This window comes from Olea europaea, chromosome 4 (genome assembly GCF_002742605.1).
Source record: "Olea europaea var. sylvestris chromosome 4, O_europaea_v1, whole genome shotgun sequence".
Lineage (NCBI taxonomy): Eukaryota > Viridiplantae > Streptophyta > Magnoliopsida > Lamiales > Oleaceae > Olea > Olea europaea.
Genome location: NC_036240.1, coordinates 11,924,421 through 11,942,109, shown reverse-complemented (window position 1 = coordinate 11,942,109; position 17,689 = coordinate 11,924,421). Strand labels below are relative to the sequence as shown.

At 30.4% G+C, this 17,689-nt stretch overlaps 1 protein-coding gene across 1 annotated transcript; it reads right to left on the bottom strand.

Moving 5' to 3' along the window:
* Positions 1-1,488: 1,488 nt before the first annotated feature.
* On the bottom strand, positions 1,489-2,034 carry LOC111393041. The gene has a single exon (XM_023018444.1). The coding sequence runs from the start codon at positions 2,032-2,034 to the stop codon at positions 1,489-1,491; it is 546 nt and encodes a 181-aa protein (XP_022874212.1).
* Between the last annotated feature and the right edge of the window lie 15,655 nt (positions 2,035-17,689).

Here is a 17,689-nt window from a genome sequence, read left to right as displayed (position 1 = left end):
AAGTAAAAAAACAAAAAAAACTATTGTATGTCGTTTTCTTGTCAAAGTAACTAAATTAATACTAAAATATACTTGAGAACAAGGAAAATAATATTGCCAAAATTTTCTTGAGAACCAGAAAAAAATAATATTCCTCAAAAGGTTCGTGAACATTCTTAAAGACGTCTAAGCATGTATGAGAATGTGCTCTCAAAGAAATTTTGTCAATTTTGGAACAACCCATCTTGTCCTATCTAATTTTAACCAGTTTAAACGGCTGGTGGTCACTAAACATTTAGTGAATTTCATGTTGGACATTAAATTTAATTTGCTTGAAGTTGGTCATTGAATTTATACTTCAATAAAATTGGGACATAAATCACAAGATACGTCTAAATGACATTTATAACTGGAAAATAGAGTTCAGCAACCAACATTAAATTCACTAAAAATCAACCACTTCTCGTGTTCTTACCTAGTTTTAGCCAACATAACAGAATTTCAATAGTTTTAACTTCATATAATTTAGCTGAGAACTTGTCAAACCTGCATTACAAAAACAAAAACCGAATACTAACCTTTGCAGATGTGGCCGGAACAATAGCATTTGATGTATTGGGGCTCGGACTCGGAGGATATGCAACACATGAATATGTTGGCCTAGAAGTATTGATAGAAGCAGCAGTTGCTGGAATCATTGTACCCGATTTGTGAAGTCTGGATTGTGGAGTCATTTGACCTTTTGGCTGCAAGAAACAAATATTTGTTAGGGTATTCATGCCAAAAAAAACTATGTTCCTTCAGCTCAATCCACCATATTATATACTTGCGCTACTGCAATAGGATTTTATTGTTCAATAACCAAGTAAAATATTCTTTATAAGGTAGTCTGCTATCTTATTTTGACAATATCGGAGCTGCACTTCTAAAAAACATTTCTGGTGAAAAGCTAAACACATTAAAAATGTGAAAAAATCAATTATTGTGATTAAATAGCAATGAAAATATATTATCTGCAACATTGCTTACTAAAAAAAAAAAAGAGTATTCTTTTCAATCTTTTCAGCGGTAATTACATGAAAATGCAAAGAAAAATTTCAAAAAGTTCAATAGATGGATAGTACAAGTTTACCGGACAACATATGTGAATTTAAATAATGGGGCAAAAATTAAAGGATTGTTATACTGAGTAAAAAAGGCTTTAACATTTTAGACAGTGAATCCACTTTGACAATTATTTCAAGTTTCAACCATAAACATCACACACACACACACACACACACACACATAGATAAGACAACAATTTGGAGATTTTTCCCTAATTCTGAAACTCTTCACTTTATGATAGTATTTTTATTTGAATGTTTTCTTCATGAAACTAGGTTACAAATAAGAGAATTTTGACGTGTTCACATTCATAAAAGACATCAACTAGGAGATACTTACGATTATTATAAGCTCTTGTAAGTCATGATTCATGTGATTTTTCTTCTATTCTTACAACTCATTTCAATGGACGGATGATAAAAGTTTCTCAGACATATCAGTAATAAATAAGTTCATTACCCGATTCTTTTTTATTCCTGCTGCTTTTGCCATAGCTGAATTTTTCTTGGATTCCAGCAACGTATAGTTGTCCAAGAACTGGACACGACCACGGTGATTGTGATCACAATTTTTGGACTTGTAACACTCCCGACACAGTGTAAAAGAGCCTAGAGGATTTTCAAAGCATTCGACACAAGAGAAAAATATTCCGGGTATAAATTGTCCACACCAGTCACAAAAAGGCCTTCCACTTTTAATTATGTAGTAAAGTGTCATCACCTCCCCGAAATCTAACGTGCCATTGTGGTCACGATCTAGCTCGTGAAAAAAGTAAGTATTGTACATACGCGAGTGGCCTTCCTGTCTCATGAATGCCAAGAACTCGTGCAGCTGGACACGTCCATCTCCATTCATGTCAAGTGATTTGAAGAATTCATATGCCAGGGCTTGAACTTCTGGAGAGCCAGCTCTGTAGTGTGCTCTTGCAATTTCACGCAATTCTTCCATCTTCGTCCACGATAGAACAGACTGCCAAGAACATGCTTATAAAAGAATATGTTGCCTTGTTTCTAGCACCAGTTGGTGTAAATTAATGATGATTAGAGATTAAAATAATGCACAAGAATGAGATATATGATATGAGAAATGTGTTGAATAAAACTAATTCCTCAATTATGACGCTATTACCTCATAATGTCAGACCAGTCAAGAAAGGAAACAAAAGAAATAGTAAATGTATTTAGCACTTCATAGGCAACTTCAATTTTTCAAATTATTCAGGTAAAAATTAAGTTTATAAGACGTTAAAAAAGAAAACATTCACTTGTTATACAAATGTCATCCAGCTCATTGAAAATTTACCAAATTGTAGCAACCCCTGCCTACACATGAAGAAAAAAATTTAGTTACAATGATGACAGTAAATCATTTTCTTCTTCTCCTTTTGTTTTTTTGTTTTTTTCTTGTTTTTTTTTTTGGTTGCCAATATTATTGGTAAACAATTGAGAATGAGCCACAACAAAAAATGATATTGTTGGAGCCCTCGGTCATGACTCCCTTAGATGGAGAAGAAAAAAGTTTACACTCATGAAAGATGTACATACTACTTCCATTACATAAGATTGTAAATTTTTCTTGTATTTAAGTCTTAACATTTGGAACACTATCCTTATCGAGTCATCAACTTCCTCACACTGGTTGGTTGAACCATTACTCGATGTTGGCAGTGGTGGCCCTGAATATAGACGAAGTAGGGGATCGCCTAAAGCCCCACTTTGATGAGGGCCCCAAATTATATAAAGTCAATTGGTTGGTTGAAGAAGAGTGGAAATTATATTTATGAAATTCTGTAAAATAGAATTATCATATGCAAACATAAGAAAGTCATAAAAATTGAAAATATAAAAATCTTTAAAATATATATATGCAACAAACTTATTACTTACATTTATTTATCACAAATATTGCTTTCCCTATTTATGATTAAGTTGACACTTTATCTTCCAAACATTCATTTTCTTTTCTTAACCAAACAAAAGGTCTATGTCTCTTCTAATTCCATATCTAACAATCACCCACCATTATTTTTTTCAAGCCAACAAGATATAAATTATCTTCCTTTGTATTAAAATTTAGAAGATTCAATGCAGTTTGGTTTGATCTAACTACCATTGTTACAATCTTACAGGTTTCTTTCTTTCTCTTTATCTTCGAAACATATACTACAGAGTACATATATTGTTATTATATTGTTTTGTTTTAATCTCATGATAATAATAATTTTAGATGTTTGCTGAAAATAATTTGAATTTAATAATTCTTTGTTCTTATTCATATAGATACTTCTTATTTTAAAGTTAATTTCTTATAAATTAATATAAAATTAGAAGATCGTTTGTATTTGATCATCATTTCATTATTTTGTTACACTATCTTTTGTAGTCACATTCTCTAATTTTATACAAAAATCCCTCAAATGTATATTCAATCTTATTTGAAATATTTGTAGTGAGAAAATAATCATACAAACAAATATACTCCTTTGCCATTGCATTGTAATTATGTTTGCCAAACTTTACTTGTAATTTGTATTACTGGTTGAAATTTGACATTTTGTTAATTTTCTCTTCAAATTTTGAGGCTTATTTGTCTGTGTTAGATTCTTTATAATTATATTAAGTCACTATTTGGTATCGATTAAAATCTAGATTTTAATCTAAGTGAAAATCAATAATTAATTTTAACCATATATTTTATGTACACTCATGAAAGATGTACATACTACTTCCATTACATAAGATTGTAAATTTTTCTTGTATTTAAGTCTTAACATTTGGAACACTATCCTTATCGAGTCATCAACTTCCTCACACTGGTTGGTTGAACCATTACTCGATGTTGGCAGTGGTGGCCCTGAATATAGACGAAGTAGGGGATCGCCTAAAGCCCCACTTTGATGAGGGTCCCAAATTATATAAAGTCAATTGGTTGGTTGAAGAAGAGTGGAAATTATATTTATGAAATTCTGTAAAATAGAATTATCATATGCAAACATAAGAAAGTCATAAAAATTGAAAATATAAAAATCTTTAAAATATATATATGCAACAAACTTATTACTTACATTTATTTATCACAAATATTGCTTTCCCTATTTATGATTAAGTTGACACTTTATCTTCCAAACATTCATTTTCTTTTCTTAACCAAACAAAAGGTCTCTGTCTCTTCTAATTCCATATCTAACAATCACCCACCATTATTTTTTTCAAGCCAACAAGATATAAATTATCTTCCTTTGTATTAAAATTTAGAAGATTCAATGCAGTTTGGTTTGATCTAACTACCATTGTTACAATCTTACAGGTTTCTTTCTTTCTCTTTATCTTCGAAACATATACTACAGAGTACATATATTGTTATTATATTGTTTTGTTTTAATCTCATGATAATAATAATTTTAGATGTTTGCTGAAAATAATTTGAATTTAATAATTCTTTGTTCTTATTCATATAGATACTTCTTATTTTAAAGTTAATTTCTTATAAATTAATATAAAATTAGAAGATCGTTTGTATTTGATCATCATTTCATTATTTTGTTACACTATCTTTTGTAGTCACATTCTCTAATTTTATACAAAAATCCCTCAAATGTATATTCAATCTTATTTGAAATATTTGTAGTGAGAAAATAATCATACAAACAAATATACTCCTTTGCCATTGCATTGTAATTATGTTTGCCAAACTTTACTTGTAATTTGTATTACTGGTTGAAATTTGACATTTTGTTAATTTTCTCTTCAAATTTTGAGGCTTATTTGTCTGTGTTAGATTCTTTATAATTATATTAAGTCACTATTTGGTATCGATTAAAATCTAGATTTTAATCTAAGTGAAAATCAATAATTAATTTTAACCATATATTTTATGGGTTCCACAATTTTAAATCCATATATTTTATCCACTTCTATCAAAATCTACTAAAAAATTGATTTTAGGGGTTGTTTGAGCCCCATTTTTTTCAAAAAAATGTATTTTGAGATAGTGTTATGATGGAGAATGTGGTTAAAAAATAAGGAAAAATTTTGAAGGTACATGTAATATTATTTTATTGAGAAATGTATTAAAGAATGTATTTTGATGAAAAAATTGGGTTCAAACAAGGGTTTAATCTTCATCAAACATGGGCTAAAACTCTATACTAGGAGATTCAAAATATATGGCCCCAATTTGAAATTGACATAAGGCCCCCAAAATATCAGGGCCGGCCGTGGATGTTGGTTGCCCTCTTTAACCCCTTGATTCGCTAACCAATCTGTCGCTGAAATTTATTCTCTAAAATTGTGGCTGGGAAACATATACTCAATTGGAAGCAGGTAAATAAAATTTCCAAGCTCAATTTGAAGATACATGAAGAACTATGCAGAAAGTCGTATGTATAGTCTGGATGTGCATCTTTCATATCTTTCAAATGTTAATTAGCTGTAGAGTTTTGTTTCTTGTGTCTGAATTTGTTTATCAATTGACTTTGACGAAGTAATGCCTAAATTTATATTATAGTTATAATTATCTACCTAAATAATTGGCAATTAGTCAGATCAGAGATAAAAGAAAATAAAACTATTGCTGGCTCGAGGCTTCCAGGCTGTTGTATTACGAATGTAATCCGTACAAAAGTATATATACAAAATATATGTTGGAAACACGATCTTACTATCAGTTTGAAAAATCTATAAATGATTTATAAATAGAAATATTAAGAGAGATGATAGTGGATCCCACAAGAAAATATATATGATATTAATATATTGTTAGTAAGTCGATAGTTATAACTATATTTCTTTTTGTTGGGAATTTGATAAGTGTATATTTGAATTGAAAAATATAGACATTTAATAGTTTTTAATCAATTATTTTATAGCCTATTTTATTTTATATTTCGTTTAGATTGGACGTGAAATTGAAAGATAGAAATGAAATCAATGTCAATGTACCCTTTGGTCCCAATGCCATTTCCATCAAATATACCACCATCATTGTCTCCCTCATCACCAAGATCAATGATGAAGGTTGTCAGGATAGAGGCGAATAGGTGTGCGACTACTGCTTGGGCACCGATAAGGATTTGGCAATGGACAGGATCAAACGAATTTGGTGATCAAGCGATATTAGAGAGAAATTATAAAGAGTGTTGGAAGCAAGTAGGTGAATTGATGAGAGAGAGAAAAGATAAATTATTATCTAGAGAGAGAATGATTTAATAATAATTATTTTTACCATTAAAAATTTGTATTATCGTCTAATTTTTGTGTAAGCATACCTTAAACTTGATTTTTGAAATGCAATCTTCAAAAACCTTCCTCCCTCTAATCTTAACCTATGCTCATGTTTTGTTCATTTGTTAAACGGCCTTTTAATTTGTTAGCTTACTTTGTCTTTTGTTGGCCTATCTTATGTTAGTTTGTTTCTTGGCCCATTTTACCTAGCCCTAAAACTATATATTAGTCCCCATTGGGAAGAATGTTGTGCGTTTGCAAGAGAGAGAAGAGGCCGTTGTGTATACCTCTGTGTACCGTTTGTTGTGACATAAATTGCTACCTTTTTCTTCTCCTTCTTTATAATATTGTATCCGCCATTTCTATCCTTTGTGGGTAATATTATTGGGCAACCATAGTGAAGGTTTGTTTGGGTTGAAAAATTATTGTGGAATTTGGTTTATAAATTGAACCCTATTTGTGCACGAAATCAGTCTTGGTGTAGTTTTGGCTTTACTTTTGTTACTGCATAATTATTTATTACCTAGTATTATTTTGTGCAATATTGATTATCGATGCTCCGCAACAGGGCCTGATTTAATGCTGGTTTGGTTTTAACGTATATAAGAATATTGTCTCAACGTATTCTTAAATGGATAAATATATATGTACAAACTTTGGTGTACAACATCTTTCGCTTACTCTCACATATGTGCGGGTTCCAGTTGTATTTTAAAAATGACGGCTTGTGATCCCCACCCTTTGTTGTGAATAGTGAGTAAATCATTTTGTAAAAAGTGTGAGTACATGTAGACTTGTCCTAAATAAATAAGGGATACCCAATCTTTCTTGTTTTTGGATCCCAACAACTATACTGTGTAAATCATTTTCTTAGTAGTTGGATGCTTCTTGTAAGTAACCTTCATTGGCAAATGGAAAGGTAATCAGTAGCTAAGTTTCCTTCCCTATATATGTGGGCTATAGTCGGCTTGATCAGGTTGGCAAAAATGATAATAAAGAAGCCAGCAATCATGCAACAGATTAAGCCTACAACAAGAGTTTTAAAACTAAATACAGATTGATGCCACAACATAGAAAGTGGAGAATATGCTGAGGGAGAAGTAATAAGAGATTACTCAGGAAAGTCATATTATTTTTCTATGATTATTTCTAGAAATCTAATAGCGTAGAGGCAGAAGTAAGGACTAAGGACCCTACTTTTAGGAGTTAGACATTGTACGCGACACTTTTAAGCCTGTTAACGATTCAATTGAATTCACAAGAAATAGCATCAATGATAATTACAACCACATAGATGCAAACCCCCTTACTGCTTTACAAATTGACAAGCCCCATCCTGAATCACCTTAATGAACTTATACATAACATGCACCGATGATAGATATCAGCTAGATGTTTGACCTATCACCAATGCTAATTTTGATCGACTATAACTATAATGAATTTATTTTTATTTTTATTTTTTTTGAAAAAGTGACAGTTCCTATATAATATGGACTAACCACCTAAAAAAACGTATTTTTTTCCTCAGATGTATACATATGATATAAGATAGGAAAGACACAGCCCTTTATTGCAAGTACTAATCAAAATAAAGTGCAAGCAAAACGATGTTAATGTCATTTACGAGAAAAAGTCCTCAAATGCAGAAAATACACAAAATATGCAGCAAGCCCATTAGACTAATACATGCAACTCAAAATGGCATATCCAATGTGATAAGCATATGCCCAACAAGAAATAAAGACTACATAAACTGACAAAATAAGTCTTACAGCTGATTATGATATGGCTTGACTCAGTGGATCAGTAGGCTCCAAATGTTTCTCAACTCAGCTACTATCGATTATGAAAAAATGTGACAAAATATATGAGTTTATAACTCAGTGAGTTGATAGTTTGCAAATAAATATACTGTTTTCATTTAAATATATTTATTAAAAAATTTTAGTTATTCTATTCCAACTCTAAACAATTCTAAAATCTAGTAGTTACTTCCAAGATTGAAACAAGATGGAATCATAAAATCTTTTATTCTTCATTCTAAATAAGCAACCGTAAAGTAAAACGAATATAAGTAATTCTGATATCAATGAAAACCTGTGTAAAATTTTTATATCATAATAATATAACTAAAATCTTTATTCTCTAAATTAAACAAGCTGTAATATTCTCAAAAGTTGCATAAAAAGGATACTTTGAACAACTGTGCACATATATTAATGAATCTCTAAGTACATGGCAATATAATAATAATCTGATAACTTATAGTTGTGAAATTTTAAAGTTCTGATCATACGAGCGCAAAACTACCCAATTACTATATTTTGATAACACACTATGCAAATACATTTGCATAAATGCAAAGAAAGTAAAATCAATATATCTGGTCATCACACACTATGAAACACATTCACAACCATGCAGATCGGATTAAATCACTATATCTGGTCATGCACTATATAAAAACATTCACACCAATACAGACTGATTTAAAATTTCATGGATACTTTCTTATGGTTCTAAAATTAACTTAACATGCACTGAAACATTTAATTTTGATATAATATGACAATGACCTGATTTAATTCAACAAAATTTAACTTCAAAAAGAACTGCTTATTTATAAAAATTCGTTTTACTATGAAAATCATGTTCTAATTCTATCCGAAAATAATTAATTACTTTTGCAATTTATAGGATTTACTATAAATAATATAATAAATAAATATTTCATATAAACTTTATGAACTTAATAAATTAAATAAGAGCTTATTTTTTGAAAAAATAAGTTTTTCAACACATAGAGTACAAGCTACGAGCTAGGCTAGATGATAGACTTTTCCAACATCCTCATCACTATCTAAAATACGATATAAATGCTCAAATTAACAACTAACCATATCAAGTAGCCCTAATATTTAAAACTTAATTTCATTGTAGTTGAGCAAATCCTTAGATTTCTTAGTCAATTTCAGCTATTTTTACTTTCTGAGCCATGAATGGTCTTTAGTTTATCACAATTACCTTTATCATAAAGTAGTTAGTCCATCTTCCATTCTAGTGATGACTAATGGTTGCAATTTTGTGAGGAGACTAAGAATGGAAGTTGGTTTGGTTGAAGGTTATTGAAAAAGGAATGTAGCTTTTAAGTGAAATATCTTAACTTCAAAAAGGGAGAAAGTTTATTTACTCTTGTGAGCTTTCTTGTGCTCAGAGGAGTTGTGTATCTAAAGCTTGTTTTTTGTATCTAAACTTGTCTCCTTTTTATAGACAAGTTTCTTTCTGTGATTACAAATTTTGATGGCTCCACCTTTTTCATTTCAAGTGTATTCTTTTAGTAAAAAATGGCTCCAGTTTTGTAAAATGTCTGTTTATGTTATTTTCTTAATTTTCCAATAGAGTTCATGTCTATTATTCAGAGACATGTCTAGATTTAAAATAATAATAATAATAATAATAATAATAATAATAATAATAATAATAATAATCCATTATACACACATATTACAAATAGATAAAGGAAGTGATTTTATAGAGGTAGATAAAAATAAGCATGTTAGAATCCTAACAAGAATTATATATGCTTTGATACCACTTCCTAGAAATAGAAGTCAAGATTATATGGCATAATATAAAGTAGTAATCACAAACAAGAAATTCAGTAGAAGAAAGAAGAATTTATTATAATATGGAGAAAGAATACAAAGATATTGTATTTACTATTGTGTAACTTGTTCTAATTGTAAAGAAAAGTCTATTATCTATAGGGGGCATGCCAAAACCCTGATACAAGTTAGAAAGATGGAAAGAGTATCAAAAAACACATGAAATACAGAAAACAATCTTGGGCCGAACAAGCGCGTGGCTCGAGCACAAGGCTTGTGGCAAGTGAGTGGCAAGTACGCCGCTCAATCACTAGGCGAGCGATGGGTGGGTAGCAACTCTCTATTGAAAATTTTGTCCTACCACTCAAACGATAACCTAGAGACAGATTCCATTGCAAGACAAAAATTGAGCTATTCAACAAGAACATCGACCGAACTCTCCAATGAACAAAATTACTTTTTTTTTAGACCAAGAAGTTGATAGTGAGATCTCGATTCAACTTATTGGTCTTATGATATATCTTAGTATCGATGATGATAATGCTTTGTGACAAGCATTTGTCGCAATAGGTTGTCTGGACCAAAACCCCATTAATAGATACGAACACATTCCAACCAATTCACAAAAAAAATAAAAATAAAAAAAAAATTTGTAGTTCACATCTTACACAAAACCCAACTAGGATAAATGAATCTAAGCACTACTCAACAGAATTACCTCCAGTACCAGAATTTGCTTGAATTATCAACATAAGCAACAAAATTACTAAATAAATAAACAATCACCAAACAGTGCAAAACCACATCCTGAAATAGAATCAACACACAAAATGCTTTTGTAGATGATTTTTCGCTAGACTTAACACCTTCAATCATACTTAAAGCATATGTAACTATATCGACTTTCCTGTACCTTTATGGAGGCATAATATCTCTCTTGAATCTGTCTCTAGCAATTGAATATGATTGCACCATTGATGTTGGTGACAAAGCGGCATTATCCATAACTTCTAAACTTGACTGGACTGTATTCTTCAACGCGGACCCAAAACCAAACTCCTATGGTACTTTACCAAATTGAATATCCACCAATGCACCAAATATCTATTGTTTGATCTTCAAAAATTCTGTACAACCTTGCAAAACATATAGCTGGGATTTTCGCTACCCCTCCAACACAACATGGGTATATTCACAAACCTTTAGGACTCTACCATTATAAATGAATGTGTACCTTTTTGAATCAAAAGTAGTCATGGAGATAAGATTTTACTTCAAATCGGGATTGTGTCTAACTGCACTTAACTATCTCATCCAACATCTTAAGTCTGACCATTCTAATACCAACTACCTTACAGGGTGCATTATAACGCATTACCACAATACCCTTCGAAAACTATTTTATATGTTGTAAATGAATCCTAATTGAGACACATGTGATAAGCGTAAGCTATATCAAGATGGCTTAGAACCAATAGTTCATTATCTAATGGATCTTTCCGTTCTAACACTTTATTCGAGAGTTATTAGTATGAGCATATCTACAGGGTTTCAAATGAATTAGCTTATTCGAAAAGGCCTTGTTCTTTGGAATCTACTTTGTCATTTAGACAGGAAAAAAAAGACTCTGACTCTTAAGAACCCAATAGGCCTTTTCCTTCGAATGTCGAATGGTAAAATTTCTCTTTGCCAATGAAAAGATGTGGGTTCGATTCCCATTATCCGTCGAAGATCAAGATAAAGTCATTTTTCCTTTAATATGATAAAAGATTGTGTATAGTTGGCCCATGAGTAGGTATATTTACCATCATGACATAAGTACGCAGTTATTATCATATCGGCTCCATAAATGATAAATCAAGAATGCAATTCCCGTCGGGTTTGGAGTTTTTGTGAGAAATAACCAAAAGTTCTCTACAACATCAACTTCACCTAAAATTTCGTTTGCCTTTCTTTTTCATTTGTAGCCAACTTTTCTTTGTGTTGCAACTTGCAGCAATCCTTCTTAATATATCACTTCTTCTTGCAGTAGTTAAAAATTTGATTACTGAAGTTAAACTTCAATCTACGCCTCTCATAACCACCATGGCCAACAAGACTTTCTCTTTGAGCCTCAAATTTAACAAGATGCTTCATTTTCTCATTTGAAAACAAAACATTATAAACTGCTTCATTGGTGAAAGTATCATGACTATATAATATTGTATTTCTAAACAACATATATGAAGTGGGAAACAAACACAAAAAATCAAATCCAAGTTCTTTCCATCATACTTAACCTTCAAGGCTTTTAAATCAACGACAATTTTAAAGACACAAGTGATTTTCTAAAGATGTACCTTCTTTCATATGATGAGAATACAAACACTGCTTCAGGTGCGATTTGTTAGTTAGACTCTTAGTCATACACAATTGCTTCAATTTCAACTATAACGTAGCTGTGATTTTTCCTTCAAAATGGTCTGAAGAAAATAATTCAAAAAATGAAGATGGATTTGTGATAGAACCTTTCGATCCTTACTTTATTTTTCCTCCATTGACCAATTTGAGATCTTGTCAAATTCCAACGAAGCGTCGTCCAAATTCATTTTAGCGAGCAATCTTCACCTTCCACAGCGAGAATCTAATGCTGCAATCCAAAGAGTGGAATATCATATTTCATAGTTGCCATCACAAGAATAGAACCACGAACAAATCAAGCATTAGGCTCTGATACCACTTGTTAGAATCCTAACAAAAATTACTAATGCTTTGATACCACTTGATAGGAATAGAAGGCGGGATTACATGGCATAATATGAAATAGCAATCACAATAAAAGAAGAACACGAGAAATTTGATAGAGGAAAGGAAACTTCACTATAATATAAAGAAAGAAGAAAACAAAGAGTATGAAGAAAACAATTTTAGGCCAGACAAGCACAGCGTCGAGCGATAGGTGCGGCGCTCGAGCACCCGCGGGTGGCAGCTTTCTGTTGAAAATTTCGATCCATTCCTCGAGCAGTAAACTAGTGACCAGCTAGCAGTAATGCGGCGGCTTTCCTCTTTGATCCATATTTTGACATCTTCAATTCCTAATTCAACAAATCCACAAATACCCAACAAAATTTGAATCAAACTTTAACAAAGCATGGTAAATTTTATTTTACTGTTCCATCATATTGTCAAGATTTAGAAGTCCTGTCTCCAAGATTGTCCTCCCAAATTTTGGATTCTGAAAGTTCAAATCCTTCTAATTTCCAATCAATATTTTGTACTTCCTTGTTAATTTTCTTTTCTTGTAGCGGTAGAATGTTGCAAGTGGTAGATACGCCGTTGCTAGTGAATATTGTATTTCTTGAATATCCTATTCAGAATATTTTTATTTTGTGAATTGTCTCGATAATTAATTGCATTGCTCGATCTTTGGCATTTTTTACTTGTTCTGCATAGGAGTGTGCTCTCCAATAGTTTAGCTGCATTTTTATAGGAACGATCATTTAAGTAAAATAGTCAAAAGTAATTTTTTAAGACCAATAAAATAAGTAGAAAAATCTTATTTCCCTGCCTTCAAAAATCACAAATCTCGTTAAACCCCAACTATTATTTTTATTTATCTAAAAAAAATTTAAAATAATTTCAGGCAAAAAAATCATCTATTTATAGACAATGACAATCCATATAAAATTGGCGCACGAGGCCCAGAATCGCTTAACCAGCCTTGAACACATGCCATTGGAAATAAATGCACAAATTTGATATAGTTTATATGCAGACTCCTCTTGTTCATTCAAAAATTCCATTCTGCATATTTATAACAATTTAAAAATTGACACGGGATGGAAACGTAAACGATAATAACTGGGTCTTGTTAATAACATAGGAACGAATGTTACTTGGATTTCGCTCAAACAGACATGAAACATACTGGAATCCACCAGATAATGAAAATAAATGCACAAATTTGATACATAGTTTATATGCAGACTCCTTTTTTTCATTTTAAAAAAAAAAAAATCTTCTTTGTATATTTATAATAACTTAATTTATGAAAATGGTGCACAACTGAGATCTGGCTTTTTTTTTATTTTTTTTTTTAATTCTTTCTCTGCACACGATCAAAATCTTTCAAATATTGGAAATGTAGCAAAATGCACATTAAAGCAATGGATTCAAATAATAATAATAATAATAATATGATAATGATAACCCCCGAGCACATCCGAGTTGGTGGAACAATTGCATTGGTGGGCTCACAAACTTAGCGTGGAGAGTTCGATTCCTGAAAGGCAGCATCTTGAAAGAGGGATTTATCTTGAAGGCAAGGTACTAAAAGACAGTGACGAGAGCTCTCTTAGGGGAAGGAGTATAAGCCATGCAGGAACTTGGGAGCCAACAAGGGCACAACTCGCGATTAACTTCCTCAAGCTAATGAGGGGCCGGAGGCTTGAAGTCCAGGAATTAGTCTGACGAAATTGGGAGAACTGGGTATCAAAAAAAAAAAAATGATAGTGATAATTCCTTGTAACTTCTCTTACAGCGCTGGGGATGGATTAAGACTGTTTCTATCCAAAATTACCCTACAAACAATGATGAATTAATTATTCTTTTCAGTAAGTCAATGATGTGATAGGTACAAGATTTTCTTAAATATGAGTATTAATTTTAGAAAGTTGAAATGTATGCATATTTCTAAAATAAGTCATGCATGTATTCAATAGTTGGATATAAGACAACTCTATAAATTCAACAATCAATTTTAGTTTGACTAAACTAAGCATTGATTAAGCAAGAAATTTGGCGTGGATAAGTGAAGAAACGTGCATAAATTTGAACTGATAAAACAAAAAATTTGAATGACAAATTTAAGTTGGAGAAAAGATATTTTTTTTTTAATTTTTAATTGTGGTAAAGTTATATTTGTAAAATAATTGTGGTCTTTTCACAAAAGAACATGTTTTAATTAGTCTGTTTTTAATATAGAGTGATCAAACATTAAAAAAAAAAAAAAATTAAATTGGCAATGGAAAATTTACAAATACTCCTTGCATTAACAGTATATACAATTTAAACATCATATGATATAAACCTACATTTTACATAATATATTTTTGTTAATGGCAATAAAAATAATAATTTTACTTTCGGGAAAAACTAGATATATTTATAAATTTGTCGTTATAATAACTAAACAAATCAAAATATCAAAAAATAAATAAATAAATAAAATCATACCTTGTATATTAAATTAACACTTTACAAATTATTTTATATGTAATATGTCGCGTGTAAATCTATCCTAAGAAAGAAAATTTCTAGTATTTTCAGATAATCAACAACCCTTCCACAATTTAATTTACATGTGGAATATATAATTGGGACCAGCTATTTAATTGGAACTCATACATGAACAAATAATTTTTAAAATGTTTATAAACTGTTTAAATTATATAAATAAAAATAAGCGGTGAATAAGTACTCATTAGTCCCTCGAAATGTATAGATAAAAGTGAATTGTGCATTTCTAATGAATTTATAAACCTCAACTAAACATTGTCCTTTTGAAGAAGTATGACATGTGAAAATGAAGATTATGTTATTTATAATTAGAGGTGTTTTAATAGTAAAAGACGTATTGGCAATCGCTAAATACTTGATTGAACTAAAACTTGAAATGGGTACACCGGACGAGAACTGCTAGTTTTCAAATACGAGATATCAATCCTAATCATTATAGATGTATTTGCCCAATTGACACATTTGAGAAAATCAATGTTCTTGCCTCGATGACATTAACTAATAGGTTCAATTAAATGGGATCAAAACCTGAAATTTAATTGAACTTACATAAATGTCATATATATTGCTAGTTAGACTTAAATTGTTATTTAATATTAAAAAGGCTCGAGAAGAAATATCTTCTAATAGTAACTCATCCTAATTGGAGCCTAATTTCAGTACGTCGCTTCAATTTGCACCACTGGGAAATAAGGCAATTGATTAAGCCCCGGCCCCTATTAAATTATATTTCAATAAATTTCATTTTTTTCTCTCCTATTTTTAAATACACAATCTTCCATAAAATAATATTTACACGTAAATCGAAAAAAAAATTATTCTTTTTCAACCATTCATTTTTCAAAAAAATACTATTCCACCCATTTTTATTTTCCAAAAATGGGGGTCAAACGGGGGCTAAATATGTAAAGATTGTTTATGACATTCAATAAATTTACACTTAATGTACATTTCGTTGTCAATATTTTTTCATAAAAAATATATTTTTATCCGTCTAAATTTTTACTTTGTATTGTTTGATTGATATTTTTTAATGAAAAACAATTTTCTAGATCCTACTTTAGGTCATATGACTATATTTTCCTTAAAATCAAGAAAAATATTTTTTTTAGGGAAAGAATGATTTTATTTTCCAGGAAATTTACTCTCTCATTTATTCACTCTCTCTCTCTCTCTCTCATCTACCCACCAATAAAAAACAGACAAATATAATATTTTTTAGATTGAAAATTAAATCAATCAAACACATTTAATTAATAATTTTCATACAAACGAGTTCCAGACAATTAAATTATTTAAAATTTATTTTCTTTTCATGTAAATTTCATACTTACAATCAAATCCACCAAATTCCTTATAAAAGTCACTACTCCACGAGTGCTTCAACTCTTCAAACAAAGGACCAAGTACACAGTCATCCGATAGATACACACAATATTCAATTTATACTATTAGATACATATAGCTCTTTTATTTAAATATAATACTCATTGCTTTCAACTGACTTTTGATTGTCCAAAGGCCTCCACTAGACAAGCCTAACTTGGCCCTTAAACTTGCATTCTTTTCCAGGTCAATCTCAACAACACCAATATTCAAAGATTCTCACGGATTTGGTTGTTGGCAATTTAACAAACAAGTATTCTCATGTAAATAAAAATAAAAACTAATACGGCTATCGTCGAAGATTTTGATTGATTTTAAAAAATTATAAATCCTAATAAATTTCGTAAATTTCATAAAATTCTCATCAAATATGATGAAATTTCAAAATATTTGGTTATATTTATTTTTAAGATTGAAATCTATCCAAATCTTTTAAAATCACTCTGTTAATAAAAATTTATAAATCTACTAGTTATTGAAAATACCTAAATATTAAAAAATTGAATTAAAATTCATTAAAATCTCAAATGGGGATATATAAATGTTAATGAATTAAAATTCATTAAGATCTCAGTGGAGGACACATAAATTTAGAAAAAAAAAATTAAATTCGTCACAATTTCAATTGAAGACATCCCCTAAATATCTTACGTGATCTAGATGCATAGAGCATGCAGTATTCAAGGAAAATTAACATTCAAACCAGCTTGAAACTAAGAGCCTGTTTGAGAGCGATTTTTTCTCTCAAAAAATTAATTTTTTGACCGTTATTTCACTATTTCAACCATTATATTTGACATCTTCTCTCACAGGTGGACCTCACTTTTCTTCTAACGGTCAAAAAATCAATTCTCAAAATCACTCCCCAACAGGCTCTAACTTTTTTTTAATATAAACAGAAACCATTGGCACAATTTGATCATGCATCAAATCTCAAAATGCTGATTACAAAATTTATGACTATTCAGTTTCAATTTTAAAGGAATATATCTTCAAAATATATAGGCAATAACTTAGCATTCATATAGGCAGTAATTTTTGAGCTTTATGCATATGAAATAATAGCCCATGAAAATTATCGCTAGAAGCCTATAAAAATGCTTGCAAATC

What these genes read in the sequence shown, in the direction of transcription:
- LOC111393041 (XM_023018444.1), bottom strand. Translation starts at nt 2,034, where the DNA reads ATGGAAGAATTGCGTGAAATTGCAAGAGCACACTACAGAGCTGGCTCT.